This window comes from Pristiophorus japonicus, chromosome 17 (assembly GCF_044704955.1).
Source record: "Pristiophorus japonicus isolate sPriJap1 chromosome 17, sPriJap1.hap1, whole genome shotgun sequence".
Lineage (NCBI taxonomy): Eukaryota > Metazoa > Chordata > Chondrichthyes > Pristiophoridae > Pristiophorus > Pristiophorus japonicus.
Genome location: NC_091993.1, coordinates 30,896,980 through 30,922,544, shown reverse-complemented (window position 1 = coordinate 30,922,544; position 25,565 = coordinate 30,896,980). Strand labels below are relative to the sequence as shown.

General features: G+C 49.0%; 1 protein-coding gene across 1 annotated transcript in view; it reads right to left on the bottom strand.

Moving 5' to 3' along the window:
- LOC139227644 (A disintegrin and metalloproteinase with thrombospondin motifs 7-like) overlaps positions 1 to 25,565 on the bottom strand; it is a 182,576-nt gene that overhangs the window by 150,377 nt on the left and 6,634 nt on the right. The window contains exon 3 of the mRNA XM_070858560.1: positions 20,405 to 20,612. Coding sequence (XP_070714661.1) covers positions 20,405 to 20,612 — 208 coding nt within the window. The remainder of the gene's footprint in view (positions 1 to 20,404; positions 20,613 to 25,565) is intronic.

Genomic DNA, 25,565 nt, shown 5'->3' with positions numbered 1-25,565 from the left:
CCACAGACCCAACAACACTCAAAATCCAAGCTTGCTTCAGTTGACTGCTGTAATGTTTTTGCTCCAGAGGTTCTTTGCTTAAGAATTCATAGCAACGCATTGCTAATAAGAACTAGTTGGTTTATTAACAAAGGTTTAACAACCACACGACACATTACCAGTCCATCCACCAGGCTCATACCTGCATACCTCATCGTAGTTGACCGTGACCCAACTGGCTGGGGTTTTAGGACTGAGATGAGGAGAAACTTCTTCACTCAGAGAGTTGTTAACCTGTGGAATTCCCTACCGCAGAGAGTTGTTGGTGCCAGTTCGTTGGATATATTCAAGAGGGAGTTAGATATGGCCCTTACAGCTAAAGGGATCAAGGGGTATGGAGAGAAAGCAGGAAAAGGGGTGCTGAGGTGAATGATCAGCCATGATCTTATTGATGGGTGGAGCTACGGAATACCAAAGGGCAGAAAACGCTAGTGGGAGTTGTGTACAGACCACCAAACAGTAGTAGTGAGGTTGGGGACAGCATCAAACAAGAAATTAGGGATGCTTGCAATAAAGGTACAGCAGTTATCATGGGTGATTTTAATCTACATATTGATTGGGCTAACCAAACTGGTAGCAATGCGATGGAGGAGGATTTCCTGGAGTGTATTAGGGATGGTTTTCTAGACCAATATGTCGAGGAACCAACTAGGGAGCTGGCCATCCTAGGTTGGGTGATGTGTAATGAGAAAGGACTAATTAGCAATCTTGTTGTGCCAGGCCCCTTGGGGAAGAGTGACCATAACATGGTAGAATTCTTTATTGAGGTGGAGAGTAATTCAGAAACTAAGGTCCTGAACTTATGGAAAAGTAATTTTGATGGTTTGAGGCGTAAATTGGCTAGAATAGACTGGCAAATGATACTTAAAGGGTTGACGGTGGATAAGCAATGGCAAACATTTAAAAATCACATGTATGAACTTCAGCAATTATACATCCCTGTCTGGAGTAAAAATAAAACGGGGAAGGTGGCTTAACCGTGGCTAACAAGTGAAATTAAGGATAGTGTTAAATCCAAAGAAGAGGCATATAAATTGGCCAGAAAAAGCAGCAAACCTGAGGACTGGGAGAAATTTAGAATTCAGCAGAGGAGGACAAAGGGTTTAATTAAGAGGGGGAAAATAGAGTACAAGAAGAAGCTTGCCGGGAACATAAAAACTGACTGCAAAAGTGTCGATAGATATGTGAAGAGAAAAAGATTAGTGAAGACAAACATAGGTCCCTTGCAGTCGGATTCAGGTGAATTTATAATGGGGAACAAGGAAATGGCAGACCAATTGAACAAATACTTCGGTTCTGTCTTCCCGAAGGAAGACACAAATAACCTTCCGGAAGTACTAGGGGACCGAGGGTCTAGTGAGAAGGAGAAACTGAAGGAAATCCTTATTAAGCAGGAAATTGTGTTAGGGAAATTGATGGGATTGAAGGCCGATAAATCCCCGGGGCCTGATAGTCTGCATCCCAGAGTACTTAAGGAAGTGGCCCTAGAAATACTGAATGCATTGGTGATCATTTTCCAACAGTCTATCAACTCTGGATCAGTTCCTATGGACTGGAGGGTAGCTAATGTAACACCACTTTTTAAAAAGGGAGGGAGAGAGAAAGCAGGTAATTATAGACCAGTTAGCTTGACATCAGTAGTGGGGAAAATGTTGGAATCAATTATTAAAGATGAAATAGAAGCGCATTTGGAAAGCAGTGACAGGATCAATCCAAGTCAGCATGGATTTATGAAAGGGAAATCATGCTTGACAAATCTTCTGGAATCTTTTGAGGATGTAATTACAGAGTGGACAAGGGAGAGCCAGTGGATTTGGACTTTCAAAAGGCTTTTGACAAGGTCCCACACAAGAGATTGGTGTGCAAAATCAAAGCACATGGCATTGGGGGTAACATACTGACGTGGGTAGAGGACTGGTTGGCAGACAGGAAGCAGAGAGTCGGGATAAACGGGTCCTTTTCAGAATGGCAGGCAGTGACTAGTGGAGTGCCGCAGGGCTGTGCTGGGACCCCAGCTACTTACAATATACATCAATGATTTAGATGAAGGAATTGAATGTAATATCTCCAAGTTTGCAGATGACACTAAACTGGGTGGTGGTGTGAGCTGTGAGGGGGACGCTAAGAGGCTGCAGGGTGACTTGGACAGGTTAGGTGAGTGGGCAAATGCATGGCAGATGCAGTATAATGTGGATAAATGTGAGGTTATCCACTTTGGGGGCAAAAACGCGAAGACAGAATATTATCTGAATGGCGGCAGATTAGGAAAAGGGGAGGTGCAACGAGACCTGGCTGTCATGGTTCATCAGTCATTGAAAGTTGGCATACAGGTACAGCAGGCGGTGAAGAAAGCAAATGGTATGTTGGCCTTCATAGCTAGGGGATTTGAGTATAGGAGCAGGGAGGTCTTACTGCAGTTGTACAGGGCATTGGTGAGGCCTCACCTGGAACATTGTGTTCAGTTTTGATCTCCTAATCTGAGGAAGGACGTTCTTGCTATTGAGGAAGCGCAGCGAAGGTTCACCAGACTGATTCCAGGGATGGCTGGATTGACATATGAGGAGAGACTGGATCAACTGGGCCTTTACACATTGGAGTTTAGAAGGATGAGAGGGGATCTCATAGAAACATATAAGATTCTGACGGGACGGGACAGATTAGATGCAGGTAGAATGTTCCCGATGTTGAAGAAGTCCAGAACCAGGGGACACAGTCTTAGGATAAAGGGTAGGCCATTTAGGACTGAGATGCGGAGAAACTTCTTCACTCAGAGAGTTGTTAACCTGTGGAATTCCCTGCCACAGAGAGTTGTTGAGGCCAGTTCATTGGATATATTCAAGAGGGAGTTAGATATGGCCCTTACGGCTAAGGGGATCAAGGAGTATGGAGAGAAAGCAGGAAAGGGGTACTGAGGGAATGATCAGCCATGATCTTATTGAATGGTGGTGCAGGCTCGAAGGGCCGAATGGCCTACTCCTGCACCTATTTTCTATGTTTCTATGTTTCTATGAATGGTGGTGCAGGCTTGAAGGGCCGAATGATCTACTCCTGCACCTATTTTCGATGTATTGTGTTCCTAACACAGATGAGACTGCACACAGGGAGGTTAAAGTAACAGTGACCTCAGTCTTTATTAAGACACTCCAGAGTGAGGAACAGGCCTTAGGGGCCGGCTTATATACAGTGCTCCCAAGGGATGCTGGGATCCCTTGGAACTTCAGGGGATGCGCTCCCTGGTGGCGGAACATGGGAGTGCATGCTTTACAGGTACACAACACTATGTTTCTATGTTTATTGAGTCTTGTGAACATCACGTGACTGGCTCAGACACGCACAATGCAACAACTCTACAACTATTTTAGTTACAGCTGTAAATGAAATTTAAATCAAGTGCCCCCTGATTAAAGGGGGCACCAAAACCAACATATTTAACAAATTAACTTTTAACAATAATGGTTCAAATTAGAATTTGGTTGCCGGGGGTGATGATGCACTCCAGTCCCTCCGGTGCCTACCTCTGGCGGAAGGCCGCGAGCGTACCGGTGGACACCGTGTGCTCCATCTCCAGGGACACCCTGGCCCGGATGCAACAGCACTACAAACCTTTGAGCATACTCACAGGTGCATACATTACAGCTGCCAACTAAAGGTACATATCAAAAAATGTTTAGAAAAAAAATCACCTTCATGTGGAGCGAGGAGGACTAAGGGCTCTCCGCCCAACTCCACGGGCAGTGCGATCCCGCAGCCATTCCCATGGTCCTGGTTCAGTGGGTAGCACACCACATCAGAAGGTCATGGGTTCAAGACCCACTCCAGAAACTTAAGCACAAAATCTAAGCTGACACTCCCAGTGCAGTGCTGTGGGAGTGCTGCACAGTCGGAGGGGCAGTACCGAGGGATGTCGCACAGTCGGAGGGGCAGTGCCGAGGGAGTGTCGCACAGTCGGAGGGGCAGTGCTGAGGCAGCGCAGCACTGTCAGAGGGGCAATACTGAGGGAGTGCTGCACTGTCGGAGGGGCAGTACTGAGGGAGCACTGCAGGGTCAGAGGGGCAGTATCGAGGGAGCGCTGCACTGTCGGAGGGAAAGTATTGAGGAAGCGCTACACTGTCGGAGGGAAAGTACTGGGGAGCGCTGCACTGTCGGAGGCGCAGTATCGAGTGAGCGCTGCACTGTCGGAGAGGCAGTATCGAGGGAGTGCTGCACTGTCGGAGGCGCAGTATCGAGGGAGCGTTGCACTGTCGGAGGCGCAGTATCGAGGGAGCGCTGCACTGTCGGAGGCGCAGTATCGAGGGAGCGCTGCACTGTCGGAGAGGCAGTATCGAGGGAGCGCTGCACTGTCGGAGGCGCAGTATCGAGGGATGCTGCACTGTCAGAGGGGCAGTGCTGTGGGAGTGCTGCACAGTCGGAGGGGCAGTACCGAGGGAGTGTCGCACAGTCGGAGGGGCAGTGCCGAGGGAGCGCCGCACTGTCGGAGGGGCAGTGCTGAGGCAGCGCAGCACCGTCAGAGGGGCAATACTGAGGGAGTGCTGCACTGTCGGAGGGGCAGTACTGAGGGAGCACTGCAGGGTCAGAGGGGCAGTATCGAGGGAGCGCTGCACTGTCGGAGGGAAAGTATTGAGGAAGCGCTACACTGTCGGAGGGAAAGTACTGGGGAGCGCTGCACTGTCGGAGGCGCAGTATCGAGTGAGCGCTGCACTGTCGGAGAGGCAGTATCGAGGGAGTGCTGCACTGTCGGAGGCGCAGTATCGAGGGAGCGTTGCACTGTCGGAGGCGCAGTATCGAGGGAGCGCTGCACTGTCGGAGAGGCAGTATCGAGGGAGCGCTGCACTGTCGGAGGCGCAGTATCGAGGGATGCTGCACTGTCAGAGGGGCAGTACTGAGGGAGCGCTGCACTGTCAGAAGGGCAGTACTGAGGGAGCGCTGCACTGTCGGAGGGGCAGTACTGAGGGAGCACTGCACTGTCGGAGGGGCAATGCTGAGGGAGCGCTGCACTGTCGGAAGGGCAATGCTGAGGGAGTGCTGCACTGTTGGAGGGGCAGTACTGAGCGAGCGCTGCACTGTCGGAGGGGCAGCATCGAGGGAGCACCGCACTGTTGGAGGGGCAGTACTGAGGGAGCACTGCACTGTTGGAGGGGCAGTATCGAGGGAGCACCGCAATGTCGGAGGGGCAGTACTGAGGGAGCACTGCACTGTCGGAGGGGCAATGCTGAGGGAGCGCTGCACTGTCGGAAGGGCAATGCTGAGGGAGTGCTGCACTGTTGAAGGGGCAGTACTGAGGGAGCGCTGCACTGTCGGAGGGGCAGCATCGAGGGAGCACCGCACTGTTGGAGGGGCAGTACTGAGGGAGCACTGCACTGTTGGAGGGGCAGTATCGAGGGAGCACCGCAATGTCGGAGGGGCAGTACTGAGGGAGCACCGCACTGTCGGAGGGGCAGTACTGAGGGAGCACTGCACTGTTGGAGGGGCAGTATCGAGGGAGCACCGCACTGTTGGAGGGGCAGTACTGAGGGAGCACCGCACTGTTGGAGGGGCAGTATCGAGGGAGCACCGCAATGTCGGAGGGGCAGTACTGAGGGAGCACCGCACTGTCGGAGATGTCGTCTTTCGGATGAGACGTTAAACTAAGGCCCCCATCTGCCCTCTCAAGTGGACGTAAAAGATCCCATGGCCACTATTTACAAAGGTGTCCTGGCCAATATTTATCCCTCAACAAAAAAAAAAGATTATCTGGTGATTTCGTTCATTGCTGTTTGTGGGAGCTTGCTCTGCGGAGATTGATAGCCACGTTTCCTAAACTACATCAATGACTACACTTCAGAAAATAAGTACTTAACTGGCTGCACTGCACTTTGGGACTGTATAAATGCAAGTCTTTCTTTCTTGATGTTATGTAACCACCACAACTCCAACCAGCTTAATCACTGGTCTGCACGCATCGTCAACATATCTGAGGCATGTCAGTGATATCATGCCTGAAATATGCTCCAATGGGAAGGCAGCAAGTGCTGGCATCCCTGTGACGACTATTATGTTCCAATGTTCCACTCGTGTGCCCAACCCCTTGGACTTGATGGTATTCACTTACCACAGCATCCAGCAAGCTGGCTTTCAAATTTATTTTGTAACTTGATCGAGAAGGGAACAGCCCAGATCGAAGCTGAAGAACCTTACAGCCAGCATTGTTGCTGAACTCATTCATCGGTTGCTGCAGCATCCAGTCCCTCTCTCCGTGCTCCAACTGTCAAACAGTGGAACAGAAGGAGGCCATTCAGCGCCTCCAGCCTATTCCGTCGCTCAATTAGATCACGGCTCATCTGTCCCTTCACTCCATCCACCCGCCTTGGTTCCATAACCCTTAACACCCTTGCCTAACAACAATTCATCAACCTCAAGTTTTTTAATTTTTGACTGACCCCCGGCCTCAACAGCTTTTTGGGGGGGAGAGTGTTCCAGACTCTGTGTGAAGAAGTACTTCCTGACATCACCCCTGAACGGCCTAGCTCTAATTTTGAGGTTACGCTCGTTGTTCTGGACTCCCCCCACCAGAGGAAACAGTTTCTCTCTATCTAGCCCCTATCAAATTATCTTAAACACCTCAATTATACCACTATTTAATCTTCTATACACTCAAGGACATACAAGCTTAGTCTATACAACCTGTCCTCGTAATTTAACTCCTTTAGCCCCGGTATCATTCTGGTGAAAGTCTCTGTAATGTATTTGCTTCATCGGTTCTTTGCTTAAGAATTCATAGCAACACATTGCTATTAAGAACTAGTTGGTTTATTAACAAAGGTTTAACAACCACACTACACATTACTATTCATCATCATCATAGGCAGTCCCTCGAATCGAGGATGACTTGCTTCCACGTCAAAAAGTTCACAGATGTTTCAATAAAGGACCTGATATTCCAGATCCCGAACTACATGTTGAAGGGTGAACGATGCCTGCATGGATTGCATACCAGCCACCACACGGGCTTGACAGAGCTAGGTCTTGATCCAGTGGCAAGGATTAACCAAGACGACTGGAGACCAGCTCTGCTGCACGGACCTAGTGGGCACACATAACGCAGTGTGGGCTGGCCCGTGCTGCCCCTGGGCCCTCGGCTCTTCTGGGCCCCGAATCCTCGCCTCTCCTGGGCCCCGATCACGTCCCTCTACAATCTCTCGCTGCTCCTTTGCCCCGACCTCGCCGCTCCTGCTGTACCTGCCCACGCTCCAATCCGTGACCTGGACCTTGGTGACGTCCCTTTTTACTGTCGTTGCTCTCCTGCTCCAGCACGTGCTGCTCCCTAGAGTGGTATGCTGCCACTCTGCTCCTTCCGCTCCCCGGCCTGCTCCGATGCTGCTCGCAGGCCGGGGGGCCTACCTTCCATCCACTAGGCTCACAACTGCATACCTCATCGTGGATGACCGAGCCCCAACTGGCTGGGGTTTTATTGAGTCTGGTGAACATCACGTGACTGGCTAAGCCACTCACGATGCAACAGCTCCACACACCTGTGAGCATACGTTACAGTCTTGTGCAGATGCAAGAATCCAAATAAATCCAGGTTCAGAAGTTTCTTTTTGCGAACTGTAAAAATAAATATCCTGTTTCACCCTGTCCCCACAATGCTCTCCCCGTCTCTCGGACTCTCGCTAGCCTACCTGCGGCCAGTTAGCTGGCACCTGATTGAGCCGAGACACTGAAGGGGTGAATATGCATCTGGTGCCTGTCCCGCTCACGCTTACAATCTCCCACCCGAGCATCGCCGGCCAGCTCTCCCGCCCAAATCACGGGGTCCAGCCTCACTTCAGTATATCCTCCGGGGCCCGAGGGCCATGGACCCATGGCCAGAGCGACCGAGGTCACTCCTGAAGCAGCAGACAGCGGCCCCGACAGCGTGGAAAAGGAAGAAAGACCTGCATTTACGTAGCGTCTTTCATGACCACCGGACGTCTCAAAGCACTTTACAGCCAAAGAAGTACTTTTGAAGTGTAAGGTGGGAAACGTGGCAGCCAATTTGCGCACAGCAAGCTCCCACAAACAGCAATGTGATAATGACCAGATCATGGGCTCAATTTTCTCCAGTTATCTGCACCGTTTTTTTGGGCCTAAATTAAAATATCCAAGTTTCCCCAAAGATTGTGTGCCAGCGTAACTCAGTTAGTTACGATTTTTTTAGCTAAGTTTTTTTTTGTGTTATAGGGGGCGTAACCTGATGCCTGCTCCAGTTTTTCACATTTATGCAAGTTTGGCCAACTTACATTTTTCCTAGGACGCGTATGTGACTACTCCCAAAAAACCTTCGGGGCACGTCAGAAAAATCAGCCTACATTAAAAAATTGCCGCAGAAAGACAACATTGTTTTTAGGCGAAGCATTGGAGGGAGTCAAGAACACATTAAATATGCATCATGAAGCTTAATTTTTTTCCAACTTAAAACACAGAAAATGGAAGTCTAATGCAATTCTTTAATTTTGGACTTTTTTCAAAGTGCCACACCACGACCGAACATCTCCAAACCGGGCTCGAGGGTCAGAGCATCGGCCGGCAGAATCGCTCCCTCGCCCGGACACAGGGCGGGGGGCGGTGAGTGATGCCGAGCCCGTGTCCGGGCGAGGGACTGACTCTGCCGGCCGACTCTCGAGCCCGGTGAGGAGACGTTTGGTCGGTGGTGGGGTGGTATTGTGAAAAAAATCTAAAATGAAAGAATTGTATTAGATTTCGTTGCCCAAATGTCCTCATTGAATGCCGAGCTTCCCGTTCTAGGCCAGCCTATTGCGCATGTCCAGACTGTCATGTCTGTAACCTTCATGTAACAACACTGCAATACTGGATATACTTGAGAAATGCACACATTGACCACAGGGGGTGAACTTGTGGGAGACATTCCTCACCTGGTCATCCAGGTATATAAAGGGAGGTCCTGTGAATAAAGGTGCAGGTCACAGAGTGACCTTGTCCATAGAATGTGCCTCGTGTGGATTTGTGGTATTGTGTAAGGACTTTGCACAGACCTGCGTGTGGTCCATACTAGGGCGTCGACCTTGGGGAGAGAGACAACAGAGAAGTTTGTCCTGTTGCTTTGAGCTCCTTGCAAAGGTACAATTTAATCATGGGGGCAATACTGACAACGCCATACCTCGTACAAGCCTTCTGCATGATGGTGCTGCGAAGGAGACCATTGATTCGATGTCATCGCATGAGGAACCTCGGAGCCCGTAGGATGATGGGCAGGAGGCCTTACCCACATCGGGTATATCGAGACAGGCGTTCAGACCTGCACCTCAGTGATGCAGACTGTGTGAGAAAGCTGTGTTTCCGCAAAGAGGTTGTAACCGAGATCTGTGAGTTAGTAAAAGCAAACCTGCAACCTAGAAGTTTGTGGGAGCACCTTCACCACACGGACTGCAGCGGTTCAAGAAGGCGGCTCACCACCACCTTCTCAAGGGTAATTAGGGATGGGCAATAAATGCCGGCCTTGCCAGCAACGCTCACATCCCGGAACAAATTTTTAAAATGAAGAAAAAGACTTGCATTTATATAGCGCCTTTCACGACCACCGGACGTCCCAAAGCCCTTTACAGCCAATGAAGTACTTTTGGAGTGTAGTCACTGTTGTAATGTGGGAAACGCGGCAGCCAATTTGCACACAGCAAGCTCCCACAAACAGCAATGTGATCATGACCAGATAATCTCTTTTTGTTATGTTGATTGAGGGATAAATATTGGCCCCAGGACACCGGGGAGAACTCCCCCTGCTCTTCTTCGAAATAGTGGATCTTTTACGTCCACCTGGGAGGGCAGACGGGGCCTCGGTTTAACGTCTCATCCAAAAGACGGCTTGTACAGAGCTTGTCATCGGGCCAAGGAAAGGTTGCAACGGAGCTCGCAGGATCGGATACAGGAGAGCAGAGGCGCGGAGAAGGACTGGTGATCGGATGCTACTTTGTTTTCTCAGCTGACTGAAGCTATGCAGTGAATCCTTCTCTCCATGGGCTTGTTGCCCAGAGGGATTTTCCAGCTCTGACGACTGGAAGCTGACATTTAGGCACACTTGTGAGCAATAAGGACCGGCATTTTCCATCCAGCTTCACTGGCCAATATGTAAACGATCTCACGGCACTATTTCGAAAACGAGCAGGTGGAGTTATCCCCGGTGTCCTGGGGCCAATATTTATCCCTCAATCAACATCACAAAAAAACAGATTATCTGATCATCATCACATCGCTGTTTGTGGGAGCTTGCTGTGCGTAAATTGCACAGTAACTACACTCCAAAACTATTTCATTGGCTGTAAAGCGCTTTGGAATGTCCAGTGAGGTCGTGAAAGGCGCTATATAAATGCAAGTTCTGTCATTTCTATGTTAAACCCAACGCCAGACACTGCAGAAGCCATGAAACTACCCCAATCCTTCTGAGGTACAATGTTCGACATGGCGGTAATTGGGCATTAACTGACGGGCAATGTGAGTCACTGTCTCAAGTAGTTTCTCTACCTCCCGGGAGCTCTCTCACATCCCGCAACAGGAAGAGGATGTTCTACAACAATGCCGAGCTCGGCCTTGCCAGGCTCCCGTGTGTAATAGCATCAGCTAACAGGAAGAAAGGGCTTTAGTCACAAACAGTGCGCTCTGTTTCACGTCCCTGCCTCAGCTCATCCGCTGCTGAAGCCGTCATCCGTGCCCTTGTTACCTCCGGACTCGACTATCCCACCGCTCCCCTGGCCGGCCTCCACCCTCCGTAAACTTTAGCTCACCCAAAACTCGGCTGCCCCGTGTCCTAACTCGCACCAAGTCCCGCTCACCCATCACCCCCTGTGCTCTCTGTTCCGTGTCCTAACTCGCACCGAGTCCCACTCACCTTTCACCCCCTGTGCTCGCTGCCCCGTGTCCTAATGTGCACCGAGTCCCGCTCACCCATCACCTACTGTGCTCGCTGACCTACATTGGCTCCTGGTCCAGCAACGCCTCGATTTTAAAATTCTCATCCTTGTTTCCAAATCCCTCCATGGCCTCGCCCCTCCCTATCTCTGTAATCTCCTCCAGCCCCACAACCCCCTCCATCCCCTGCCCCAACATCTCTGCACTCCTCCAATTCTGGCCTCTTGAGCATCCCTAATCACCTTCGCTCCACCATCGGTGGCGTGCCTTCAGCTGCCTGGGCCCCAAGTTCTGGTATTCCCTCGCTAAACCTCTTCGACTCTCTCCTCCTTTAAGGTGCTCCTTAAAACCTAACTCTTTGACCAGGCTTTTGGTCACCTGTCCCTAATATCCCCTTATGTGGCTCGGTGTTAAATGTTTGATAACGCTCCTGTGAAGTGCCTTGGGACGTTGTTCTACATTAAATACGCTATATGAGTGCAAGTTGTTGTTGTTGTTGTCAGTATGTGGGGGAATCCTCCCGCCCTGGTGGAAAATGGAAATTGGTGGATAACGGGCGTCCCCGGAAACCTGGTGTCACGTGTAAGTTGCAGCAATATTCTCGCCGAATGAATTCAACCTCCAAACAAATAACAAAACCAGCAATGGATAGGTTTGCTCACTGAGGGAAGGAAACTGGAAGAGAATAAACGGGCACAGCAATGTCCATGTCTTGCAAACCTGCCAGCCGTGGCTCAGTGGGCAGCACTCTCGCCTCTGAGTCAGAAGGTTGTGGGTTCAAGTTCTGATCCAGGGACTTGAGCACACAAATCCAGGCTGACACTCCCAGTGCAGTGCTGAGGGAGTGCTGCAGTTTCGGAGGTGTCGTCTTTCGGATGAGACGTTAAACCGAGGTCCCGTCTGCCCTCTCAGGTGGATGTAAAAGATCCCACGGCACTATTTCGAAGACGAGCAGGGGGAGTTATCCCCGGTGTCCTGGGGCCAATATTTATCCCTCAATCAAAATCACAAAAACAGATTATCTGGTTGTTATCACATTACTGTGTGTGGGAGCTAGCTGTGCGCAAACTGGCTGCCGCGTTTCCCACATTACAACAGTGACTACACTCCAAGAGTACTTCATTGGCTGTAAGGCGCTCTGAGACGTTCATTGGGCGTGACAGGCGCTACATAAATGCAAGTCTTTCTTTCTTTCTGCCAAACGTCCGGCTGATAATTGAGAATTACATCGAATGTACAGCACAGAGACAGGCCATTCGGCCCAACTGCTCTGTGCCGGTGTTTATGTTTCACAAAAGCCTCCTCCCACCCCCACTCCATCTCACCCCCATCAGAGAAGGCAGATGGCCACACTGCGTGCTCGGCATTAGCAGAGTTAAGCAATGACGCGGGATCTGGAGATCTATTCTGGGTGTAGCTCTGTCTGTGGAAAATTGGGACAGCTGCAGCTTGGCTGAGAATTGTATCTCCCTGTAAGGCCACCGCACGACCGGGAGCGGAGTATCAGAGACCCGGGTCGCCATTCGACACACAGATTGCTGCGCTGTTGCCTCTCAGAGCCTGGCAGCGTTTATTTACAGAAAAGCCTGTGTGTTTCACAAAGGCTGCACTGTTTCCCCCCCCGCCATGTTCTTGCACAGTTAAAGATGTTTGAGAGAACAAATCTCCATCTCCTGAAGTTGCCAAGTTTTGCATCCATAAAGCAAGGTCACTGTTGTAATGTGGGAAACGTTGGAGGGGAGTGACATTTATTTCCCCAAGTGAATTTATTTGCTAGAATTACTGAATGGCAGAAAGATCGCCAAGGTCAGGATGGCGTCCCTATCGAGAGATTCTTCCACTTGAGGTTGGGGAGGACCAGGGGACGAGCTTAAACTCCGCAAGAGCGGGAGTAGACTGGATGGTGGGGCTCTGGGATGTGTTGCGGGCTGGGGCGGTTTGCTCCGATTCTCTGCCTCTGAGAGGGAGCTGGACTGGTTCCTGAGGTGGGGAGCACATCATAGAGCAGGTCAGTGTCTTTATAGAGAACACTCGATCCGTGTGTTCGCCTAGCCTGGTTTCCATCGCCTGAGGGGAATTGGAGAAGAATTTTCCAGCGTATCTTTTCCCTGATTGGCCTTGAGATTTTCCAACCTCCCTCAGGAGGTTGAACGGCTGTGTGGGCAGGGGGCGGGAGAATGTGTTTAGGCATGAAGCTCCAGCCTTTCATGACTCAGAACGTCTCAAAGCGCTTTACAGCCAATGAAGTACTTTTTGGAGTGCAGTCACTGTCGTAATGTAGGAAACGCAGCAGACAATTTGCGCACAGCAAGCTCCCATACACAGCAATGGCATACACGACCATGTAATCTGTTTTAGTGATGTTGAATGAGGGATAAATATTGGCTCCAGGACACCAGGGAGAACTCCATCGCTCTCCTTCGAAATAGTGCCATGGGATCTTTTACATCCACCTGAGAGAGCAGACGGGGCCTCGGTTTAACGTCCCATCCAAAGATGGCACCTCCAACAGTGTGGCGCTCCTTCAGTACTGCACTGGGAGTGTCAGTCTGGATTTAGTGTTCAAGTCTCTGGAGTGGGACATGAACTCTCACCCTGCTGACTCAGAGGTGAGAGAGTGCTGCCCACTAAGCCACAGCTGATACCTCCCCTCAGCTCTTCTACCCAATGGAAAGATGGTTGTTGAGTTAATTTACTCTCTCTCTCTCTCTCTCTCTTTCTCTCTGAACTCCAGTTAGTGGGCATAGGAGCTGGAGGGGATTACAAACAGGAGAGTTGAGCTCCCAAGCTTATTATTTGACTCCATCTCATGCCAAAATAATCAAAATTCATTCTAATCTGATCAGTCAACATCTCTGTGAAGAACTGTTTTGAGTTTTTAACTTCCCTTCCTATCGAGAAGGCAGCACGCAGGGTCAGAACACAGCTGGCTGCCCCTCCACGTACGCTCCACGGTTGATCGTACTGACTGGGCGCGCATGCCACAGATTCTTGATTTTACATAGTCTTTGTGTTTGCCGTTTGCTCTCCCAGTGAGTGTAGGAGGGAGGAGGTGGCATATCTACATACAAATTCGTCTGGAAAAATGGGATAAAGGTTCTCTCATCCAAAATATCTGCCATAATGCAGCATAAACCAGAGAGCATTCCAGCTATTAACCCAGAATTTACTCGGCTACCCCGTGTCCTAACTCGCACCGAGTCCCGCTCATCCATCACCCTCTGTGCTCGCTGCCCCGTGTCCTAACTCGCACCAAGTCCCGCTCATCCATTACCCTGTCTGCTTGCTGCCCCGTGTCCTAACTCGCACCAAGTCCCGCTAATCCATCAACCTCAGTGCTCGCTGCCCCGTGTCCTAACTCGCACTAAGTCCCGCTCATCCATCACCCTCTCTGCTCGCTGCCCCGTGTCCTAACTCGCACTAAGTCCCGCTCATCCATCAACCTCAGTGCTCGCTGCCCCGTGTCCTAACTCGCACTAAGTCCCGCTCACCCATCACCCCTCACTGACCTACATTTGCTCCTGGTCTGGCAACACCTCGAATTTAAGATTCTCATCCTTGTGTTCAAATCCCTCCGTGGCCTCGCCCCCCCGCCCCCTACCCATCTCTGTAACCTCCTCCAGCTCCACAACCCCCCCAAAATCTCAGCGCTCCTCCAATTCTGGCTTCTTGCACATCCCCAACTTTCTTTGTCCCACAATGACGGCTGTAATCATAGAGTCATAGAAGTTTACAGCACGGAAGGAGGCCATTTCGGTCCATCATATCCGTGCCGGCCAACAAGAGGTTATCCAGCCTAATCCCACTTTCCAGCTCTCGGTCTGTAGCCCTGTAGGTTACGGCACTTTTAAATGTGGTGAGGGTTTCTGCCTCTACCACCCTTTCAGGCAGTGAGTTCCAGACCCTCGCCACCTTCTGGGTAAAGAAATTTCCTCTCAAATCCCCTCTAAACCTCCTCCCAATTACTTTAAATTTATACCCCCTGGTTGTTGACCCCTCTGCTAAGGAAAATAGACCCTTTCTATCTTCTATATCTAGGCCCCTCATAATTTTATACACCTCAATGAGGTCTCCCCTCCATTTCCTCTGTTCAAAGGAAAATAAACCCAGCCTATCCAATCTGTCCTCATAGCTTAGACTCTCCACTCCCGACAACATCCTCGTAAATCTCCTCTGTACCCTCTCCAGTGTATTCACGTCCTTCTTGTAATGCGGTGACCAGAACTACACGCAGTGCTCCAGCTGTGGCCTAACCAGTGTTTTATACAGTTCAAGCATAACCCCACTGCTGTTGTATTCTATGCCTCGACTAATAAAGGCAAGAATTTTATATGCCTTCTTAACCACCTTTTCTACCTGGCCTGCTACCTTCAGGGATCTGTGGACCTGCACTCCAAGGTCCCTTTGTTCCTCTACACTTCTCAGTGTCCTAACATTTAATGTGTATACCCTTTCCTTGTTAGACCTCCCAAAATGCATTACCTCCCACTTCTCTGGATTAAATTCCATTTGTCACTGTTCTGCCCACCTGACCAGTTCATTGATATCTTCCTGCAGTCCACAGATTTCTTCTTCATTATCAACCACACAGCCGATTTTAGTATCATCTGTAAACTTCTTAATCATACCCCCTATATTCAAGTCTAGATCATTGATGTATACCACAAAAAGCAAGGGACCTAGTACTGAGTCCTGCAGAACCCCTGGAAACATCATTCCAGTCACAAAAACACCCATCAACCATTACCCTTTGCTTCCTACCTGATTCAATTTTGGATCCAACTTGCCACTTTGCTCTGGATCCCATGGGTTTTTACTTTCGTGACCAGTCTGCCATGTGGGACCTTATCAAAAGTTTTGCTAAAATCCAAAGACACTACATCAAACGCACTGCCCTCATCAACCCTCCTTGTTACCTCCTCGAAAAATTCAATCAAGTTAGTCAGATACGACCTTCCCTTAACAAATCCGTGCTGACTGTCCTTGATTAATCCGTGTCTTTCCAAATGAAGATTTATCCTGTCCTTTAGGATTTTTTCCAATAAGTTTCCCACCACTGAGGTTAGGCTGCCTGGCCTGTAATTACTCGGTCTATCCCTTTCTCCCTTAAACAAAGGTACCACATTAGCAGTCCTCCAGTCCTCCGGCACCACCCCTGAAGCCAGAGAGAATTGGAAAATGATCGTCAAAGCCTCTGCTATTTCCTCTTTTGCTTCACTTAACAGCCTGGGATACATTTCATCTGGGCCTGGGGACTTATCCACTTTCAAAGCTGCTAAACCCTTTAATACCTCATCTTTCATTATGTTTATTTCATCTAATATTTCACGCTCCTTCTCCTCGATAGCAGTGTCTGCATCGCCCCTCTCTTTTGTGAAAACAGACGCAAAATATTCATTAAAAACCATACCCACATTTTCCGCCTCCACACACAGATTACCCTCATGGTCTCTAATAGGCCCTACCCTTTCTTTAGTTATCCTCTTGCTCTTAATATATTCATAGAATATCTTTGGGTTTTTCTTGATTTTACGTGCCAAGAATTTTTCATGCATGCTCTTTGCTTTCCTAATATCCTTTTTAATTATCAGCATATCTTTCTATTCCTTTCTCAGTCATGTGTTTATCTAGACTCCCCTTAAATGCATCTATACTATTCATCTGAACCATACACTGTGTGGCAGCGAGTTCCACATTCTCAGCACGCTCGGGGTAAAGAAGTTTCTCCTGAATTCCCGATTGGATTCATTAGTGACTGTCTTATATTTAAGGCACCTAGTTTTGATCACGGCCACAAATGGAAACACCTTCTATACGTCTACAGGGCAGTAGGGTTAGGTTTGTATTGCGCTAACAATGCGCCAGCACAGATACGATGGGCCAAATGGCCTCCTCCTGTGCTGTAAACCTGCATGGTCCCACTCAAACATGCTAGCCGGGGGTTTCTCGTTTGCACACAACAGCATACTGGCTGCGGAAACCTACCTCGTGAAGTGGTCCTTCATGTCTCTGGGGAAACTTGCACATTTAGTGCTCCAACACAGCAGGCTTATGTTGATGCAACAGGAGGCAGCAACATTGAAGGGAAATTGAAGGAGCATCCCGAAACGATGGTAAAATACAGTGAATGCAACTGCTCACCGTCTTTCAGCTCTTTAAATGCAATTTCTACAACTTTCGCTGGCGTACTGTCTGGGCCCCATACCACAGGAAGGATATATTGGAGGGGCGCAGCGCAGACTGATCAGAACAATACCGGGGTTATATTAGTGTTATGTCTTAAGTAAAGCAATGTGACTGAGTACTGTCGATGTGAGTAAGTGTGACCTTAGTCTCTTTATTCTAACTCCAGAGTACTGGTACAGCATGGGAGGTCTGCTTATATACAGTGCTACCAAATGATGCTGAGATCCCTTGGGACTCCAACAGATACACCCTCTGGTGGTGGTAGTGTGCAGGTTACATAGGATTGCATACATAACAATGAGGAGGATAGGTTGCGTTGTCTAGGCTTGTATTGCTCTGAGTTTAGAAGATTATGGGGTGATCCAATTGAGCTGTTTCAGATGATTAAGAGGGTATGTTCGGGTGGATCGAGAGAAACGATTTCCACTGGTGGGTGGGGGGAGTCCAGAACAAGGGGGCAGAACCTCAAAATTAGAACCAGGCCATTCAGGAGTGATGTCAGGAAACATTTCTTCACACAAAGGGCAGTGGGAATCTGGAACTCTCTTCCCCCAAAAAGGCTGTGGATGCTGGAGGTCAATTGAAAATTTCAAAACTGAGATGGATAGTTTTGTGAGGTAAGGGTATTAAGGGTTGTGGAACCAAGGTGGGTAAATGGAGTTAAGATACAGCTCAGCCGCGATCTAATTGAATGGCGGAACAGGCTCGAGGGGCTGAATGGCCTCCTCCTGTTCCTACGTACTTCACTCAATTACAAAAAGATAGGTGTAGCTTATATACAGGAGGAAATCGTACACCTGTTTTTATGGTAAGTAATAGTTTTATCAGGTTGAAATGAGAATTGCTGCCCCATTCACTAAACCTTGGCTGAATCTTACTATATATTTAATATTGGTGCAAAGTTTACTTGGATCTCAATGAAAGAATGTAGGGAATTAAACAAAGAGACGGGTGATTACATTACAGGAAAGATGTGATTGTATTAGAGAGGGTGCAGAGGAGATTTACGAGGATGTTGCCTGGACTGGAGAATATTAGCTGTGAGGAAAGATTGGATAGGCTGGGTTTATTTTCCAAGCAACAGAGGAGGGGAGCTTTAATTGAGGTGTATAAAATTATGAGGGGCCTGGATAGAGTGGATAGGAAGGAACTATTTCCCTTAGCAGGGGGGGTCAATAACCAGGCGGCATAGATTTAAAGTAATTAGTCGAAGGATTAGAGGGGAGATGATGAATCATTTCTTCACCCTGAGGCTGGTGGGGGTCTGGAACTCACTGCCTGAAAGGGTGGTAGAGGCAGAAACCCTCACCACATTTCATTATCATCATCATAGACAGTCCCTCGGAATCGAGGAAGACTTGCTTCCACTCCTGAAGCGAGTTCTTTGGTGGCTGAACAGTCCAATACGAGAGCCACAGACTCTGTCACAGGTGGGACAGCTAGTCGTTGAAGGAAGGGGTGGGTGGGACAGGTTTGCCGCACGCTCTTTCTACTGCCTGCACTTGATTTCTGCATACTCTCGCCGTTGAGACTCGAGGTGCTCAGCGCCCTCTAGGATACACTTCCTCAACTTAAGGCGATCTTTGGCCAGGGACTCCCAGGTGTCGGTGGGGATGTTGCACTTTATCAGGGAGGCTATGAGGGTGTCCTTGTAACGTTTCCGCTGCCCACCTTTGGCTTGTTTGCTGTGAAGGAGCTCAGAGTAGAGCACTTGCTTTGGGAGTCTCGTGTCTGGCATGCGAACTATGTGGCCTGCCCAGCGGTGCTGATCGAGTGTGGTCAGTGCTTCAATGCTGGGGATGAGGACGCTGATGTTGGTGCGCCTGTCCCATCAAGAGATTTGTAGGATCTTGCGGAGACATTGTTGGTGATATTTCTCCAGCAAGTTCAGGTGTCTGCTGTACATGGTCCATGTATCTGACCCATACAGGAGGGCAGGTATTACAACAGCCCATTGAAAAAGTACTTGGATGTGCACTTGAAGTGCTGTAACCTACAGGGCTATGGACCGAGAGCTGGAAGGTGGGATTAGGCTGGGTAGCTCTTTTTTGACCGACACGGACACGGGCCCAATGGCCTCCTTCTGTATCGTAATTGTTCTGTGATTCTACGAAGGCACGTAAGGAAAAGGAATATAAAGCATGAGATGATTACAGAAAGGAAATGCAATTTTCACATCATGAGATGTAGGGCATAGTTGAGAGTTAGAGAAACAGCAGCAGGCAGTCAAAGGGAGCAGGTCAGAGGGAGAAGGTCAGAGGGTCAGGGTCAGAGAGAGAGGATGAGAGAGTGGGGGTCAGAGGGAGAGGGTCAGAGGGAGAAGGTCAAAGGGAGAAGGTCAGAGAGAGAGGGTCAGAGGGAGAGAGGGAGAGGTTCAGAGGGAGGGTCAGAGGGTGAGGGTCAGAGGGAGAGGTTCAGAGGGAGGGTCAGAGGGTGAGGGTCAGTGAGGGTCAGAGAGAGAGCGGGTCAGAGGGAAAGAGGATCAGAGGGAGAGGATCAGAGGGAGAGGGTCAGAGGGAGAGGGTCAGAGGGAGAGGGTCAGAGGGAGAGAGGTTCAGCGGGAGAGTCAGAGGGAGGGTCAGAGGGAGAGAGGGAGAGGTTCAGGGTGAGGGTCAGAGGGTGAGGGTCAGAGGGTGAGGGTCAGAGGGAGAGGGGGTCAGAGGGAGAGGGGGTCAGAGGGAGGGAGGGTCAGAGGGAGGGAGGGTCAGAGGGAGGGAGGGTGAGGGTCAGAGGGAGGGAGGGTGAGGGTCAGAGTGAGAAGGTCAGAGGGAGAGGGTCAGAGGGAGAGGGTCAGAGGGAGAGTGTCGGCAATCAGAGGTTTATGCTGTGATCTCCAGGATATACATTACATTCTAATAATCCACCCATTTGTTCAGATCTAAGTGGATAGGTCTTACAGAGAGCCGGCACAGGCACGATGGGTCAAATGGCTCCTCTGTGCCGTATCATTCAATGATTCTATGACATAACCGTGCCAGTGTGCTGAACCTGCAGGAATGATGGCATGTTGAGCAACCCACAGAAAGATGGATCTTCACTGTTACAGCACAGAAGGAGGCCATTCGGCCCATCAAGCCTGTGCCGGGCGAGAATGATGATTTATATTTAAGAGTGCAGTCGAGAGCAGCAATCTGTGTGTGTGTGGTCAGTCGCTGCCTTGTAACATCGAAGCACCCAATAGGAGCAGACAACAGCTCCATTCTCAGTGTCCGACCTTGACACGGGATTTTTTTTGCTCCAAGTTTGACGGGGACATGAGCTGAGGAAACCCGAACATCCCAAACAGTCAAGGTGGGCTTACCTGACACGCCACACGCTCCATTCTCCTCGGGGCTCCTGGGCTTGAGCCTCTCCGTCAATTCCCGGAGCCAGTGGTGTTCCGGCGTTCCCCCGGTATCGGGAGCATGCCGTTTGTAGATCACATGGGGCTGCGGCGTGGCTCCCCCCCAGCGCCGTCCCTTCAACGGCTCAATGAAGTAGTCCTCATCCGACAGTCGGAACACACCTCTCTGAAAGAGCAAATGAAAAGCTTCAGATAACGCCACGTCTTCCTGTAGCACCTTCTCACAGCGCTGGGCAATATAATGAATAACATACTTTAAAGTGCAGAGACTGTTGTTATGTAAATAACACACACAGCAAGATCCCACTAATTGTAATGACCATTTAATCTATTTTTGATGTTGGCCGAGGAAGAAAAAGACTTGTATTTATATAGCGCCTTTCACGACCACCAGACGGCTCAAGGCGCTTTACAGCCAATGAAGTACTTTTGGAGTGTAGTCACTGTTGTAATGTGGGAAACGCGGCAGCCAATTTGTGCACAGCAAGCTCCCACAAACAGCAATGCGATCATGACCAGATAATCTGTTTTTGTTACATTGAGTGAGGGATAAATATTGGCCCCAGGACACCAGGGATACTCCCCTGCTCTTCTTTAAAATAGTGCCACGGGATCTTTTACGTCCACCTGAGAGAGCAGACGGGGCCTCGGTTTAACGTCTCATCCGAAAGAATTTTAACATTGAGCGCTCCCTCGGCATTACACTGCAGTGTCAGCCGAGACTGTTTGTGCCCAAGTCTCTGGAGTGGGACTTGAATCATCAGCCTTCTGACTCAAGTGTGCTGCTCACTGAGCCACGACTGACACCTGAGGAAGGGTGGGGACACAAGAGATTTTAGTGTTCTTCTTCATCAAAGAGTACGATGGGATTTTTAGCTTCCAACTGCACTACCAAAACATACAGTTTAACGTCTCACATGAAATACAGCACCCCTGTGAATGCAGCACTCCGTCAGTATTTGGGCTGAGTGTAGTTATCCCGATATCTAGGGCAAGGGGCTGCAGGTAAATAAGAGAAGCAACTTGTATTCACACCACACTCAGTGCCTCACATACATCGAAATCCAGTGCATTATGCAGCAAAACACAACGGCTACTTTTCACACAGCAAGATCCCAGAAATGACAGAGACCAAAGACCACTTAATCCATTTCTCATGCACATTGTCAAAGGAGGAATTTCGGCCAAGTCACCATGAGACCTATCCTCAAATGGAACCATGGGATCTTTTAACATGCACTCGAACAGGCAGGTAGGACCTGGGCTTAACATCTCATCCAAAAGGCAGCACCGCTGACAATGGCCTTCTGCTCCCCTTGAGTGTCAGCCTTGAATAGAAGTTCCAGGTCTGGAGTGGGGCTAGAGCCCGTAAGCTTCTGACTTACAGACGAAGAGATCTTCCAACTGAGCCAAGCTGACACATACGGCAGAAATGTGCTTTGTCCGCTGCTGAAACCCTCATCCATGCCTTTGTTACCTCTAGACTTGACTATTCTAATGCACTCCTGTCTGGCCTCCCACATTCTACCTTACGTAAACTAGAGGTCATCCAAAACTCGGCTGCCCATGTCCTAACTTGCACCAAGTCCCGCTCACCCATCACCCCTGTGCTCGCTGACCTACATTGACTCCCGGTTAAGCAATGCCTCAATATTTAAATTCTCATTCTTGTTTTCAAATCCCTCCATGGCCTTGCCCCTCCCTATCTCTGTAATCTCCTCCAGCCCCACAACCCGCCCGAGATATCTGTGCTCCTCCAGTTCTGGCTTTGTTATGTCTGTAATGCACTTATGAATGACTCCACGAGGCAATGTGTTGTACTCAAATTGGAGTGACCTTGGTCCTTTCTTCGTAACTCCAGAGTGAGGCACAAGCATGGTGGGCAGCCTTTTATACTGGGCCCTGCACACCTATACAGGTGACCCTCAGGTCTCCCACCGCAGTGCCCTCTGGTGGACAGCCTCTGCCACAGGGGCAGGAAACCCCGGCCTCCACCAGTTACACCCTCTAGTGGTGCCAGCATAGTATATGCACAGTGTAAACCTTATTGACAGTACATCAGATAACAAGTCTCCAACTTATGCAACTATACAGTGACTACACTGAGAGTATATCTATAGTCTGCATATATAACAAGCTGCTTGAGCGTTCCTGATTATAATCATCCCACCATTGGTGGCCATATCTTCAGCTGCCTGGGCCCTAATCTCTGAAATTCCCTCCCTAAATCTCTCCGTCTCTCTCTACCCCTCTCTCCTTCTATAAGGCGCATCTGACACTAACTCTACCTGCCCTGGTATCTCCTTATGTGGCTCGGTGTTGAGTTTTTGGGAGATTCTTTGTTGCTAACCACTGTACACACACAGGGTTAAGATCGGTCTTTGTTAGCTATTTTCTGCAAGTTGGAAGGAATTTATATTACCTGGCTAATATTCAAACCTCAGGGCAAGGCAGTGACATTTGCTGCTTTGGAATTCCTTGGGATGCATTGTCTGATTGTTGCCATTGCACATGTGGGGGAAGTCAGGCAGGTTGCCTGAATGGGGAGTGCCGAGGGAATGTTTGTGTATGATTGAGTCTCTGACTCATTTCTGTTGAAATACAAGCTGGCTTTAACATGCTAATAATGTCAGTTGAATGCGGAGGAACTGTGTTCTACCTGTTCTGAGGTATCGTTGATGGCTAGGCATGTCTTTGTTGTGTCAGCTGTGGCTCAGTGGGTAGCAGAAGAACCGAGGGCCCAGGGGCAGCACGGGCCAGCCCACACTGCGATACATGCGCGCACTAGGTCCGTGCAGCAGAGCTGGTCTCCAGGCATCCTGGTTAATCCTTGCCACTGGATAAAGACCTAGCTCTGTCAAGCCCGTGTGGTGGCTGGTGTGCAACGGCCACCACACGTTAAAAAAATCCTCGCACAGGCATCTTCCACCTTTCAGGGTGTAGTTTAGGATCTGGAATGTTAGGTCCTTCATTGAAACACCTGTGAACTCATCCCTTTTTGGTGTGGAAGCAAGTCATCCTCGATACGAGGGACTACCTAAGAAGAAGATAATTGCTAGTCTTTCTTTATTTTTGTAAAGCGCTTTGGGACATCCTAAGGTCATGAAAGGCTCTATATAAATGCAAGTCCTTTCATAATTTTTAATGTGGTAAATGGCTTAATGGCCAGTGTTACTTTATTTACCTGATCCTCAGCACCAAACAGCGATTGGCTATTTGTACTGCAAATCAGGTCACATCCAATTACTACTGGGTTGTACTCATAAGGAAGAGGGCAGGTGTCAGCCTGACTTAAACTCTAAACACAAGGCGAGTTTTATTGGCTCCAGGGGCACATTTCGCTGAGCTGGAACCTGTTCAACAATGCTCCAAGATTTCTGATGGAGCCATAATAGGTTCAGTGGCCGCAGTCTATGGAAGTGCCAGACTGGAGTGAGTTCTAAGCGGCACGCTGTGCATGTTAAAGTAATACTGGGCAAGATCTTCGGTCCTCATGATTACTGCAAGGAAGCAGTCCGTAACTATTTCAACTATAAACACATAAAATGAAATAAAACAAAGTTGCAAGTCTGAAATACAAATAGAAAGTTGAATACATTACAATAGAAAGAAACACTTGCATTTCTATAGCGCCTTTAACCACCTCAGGACTTCCCAAAGCGCTTTACAGCCACTGAAGTACTTTTTGAAGTGTAGTCACTGTTGTAACGGAGGAAACAAGGGACTTTGCGCACAGCAAGCTCCCAGAAACAGCAAGTAACATTTTAAAATCTCTTATTGTGACGTTCAATCGTGAAGGGTTTTGCTCGAGTAAATAAGGAGGCACTGTTTCCGTGGCAGGAGGGTCGGTGACAGATTTACGGCGATTGGCAAAAGAACCAGAGGTGACATGAGAAAACATTCACTGCCTGAAAGGGCCGTGGAAGCAGATTCAATCATAACTTTCAGGAATTGGATAAATACCTGAAAGGAAAATAGTTACAGGGGCTATGGGGAAAGAGCGGAGTGTAATGTATGCACCTGTGAGTATGCCCACGGGTTTGTAGAGCTATTGAGACGGAATTCCTCATTGACGCCAATGTGTCGATGAACTGGTAATGTGTAGTGTGATTGTTAAACCTTTTGCTAATAAACCAACTAGTTCTTAATCTATCTTGTCGAGCCCCCTCATAATCTTATACGTTTCGATAAGATCACCTCTTATTCTTCTGAATTCCAATGAGTAGAGGCCTAACCTACTCAACCTTTCCTCATAAGTCAGCCCCCCTCATCCCCGGAATCAACCTAGTGAACCTTCTCTGAACTGCCTCCAAAGCAAGTATATCCTTTCGTAAATATGGAAACCAAAACTGTACGCAGTATTCCAGGCGTGGCCTCACCAATACGCTGTATAACTCTCATTCTATGATTCTGTGACCAGCCTGTACAGCCTTTCCTGATAATTAAAACCTCTCAGTTCTAATATCATGAGTCCATCTCTTTCAGGTATCGGCAATTCTGTTGTGTTTTACTTGCAGCCCTCCATAGCCTCACCCCTCCCTATCTCCGTAATCTCTTTCAGCCTCACAACCCCCGAGATGTCTGCACTCCTCTAATTCTGCCCTCTTCAGCATCCCTGATTAAAATCGCTCCACCATTGGTGGCCGTGCCTTCTGTTGCCTGGGCCTCAAGCTCTGGAACTCCCTCCCTAAACCTCTCCGCCTCTCTAACTCTCTTTCCTCCTTTAAGACGTTCCTTAAAACCTACCTCTTTGACCAAGCTTTTGGTCATCTGCCCTAATTTCTTCTATTGTGGTTCAGTGTCAAATGTATCTGTTTTGTCTTATGACACTGATGTGAAGCTGCCTTGGGACGTTTTACTACATTAAAGGCGTTATATAAATACAAGTTGTTGTTGCATGTTTTGTCTATCGATGTCTCACCTACATCCAGTACAAGCTCCAGAGTGATTTCATGCCTACAGTCCCTCAGCTGTACGAAATGGGCCTGATTTGAAAGCTACTCGGTAAATCCAGACCTCTGGTAACACTGGGCGAGATTCTGTTACATTTCTCTCAGCTGTGACGATTACATCTGCAAGCCCTCAAAATAAATTACAATTGAAATTAAGCAGTTTCTAA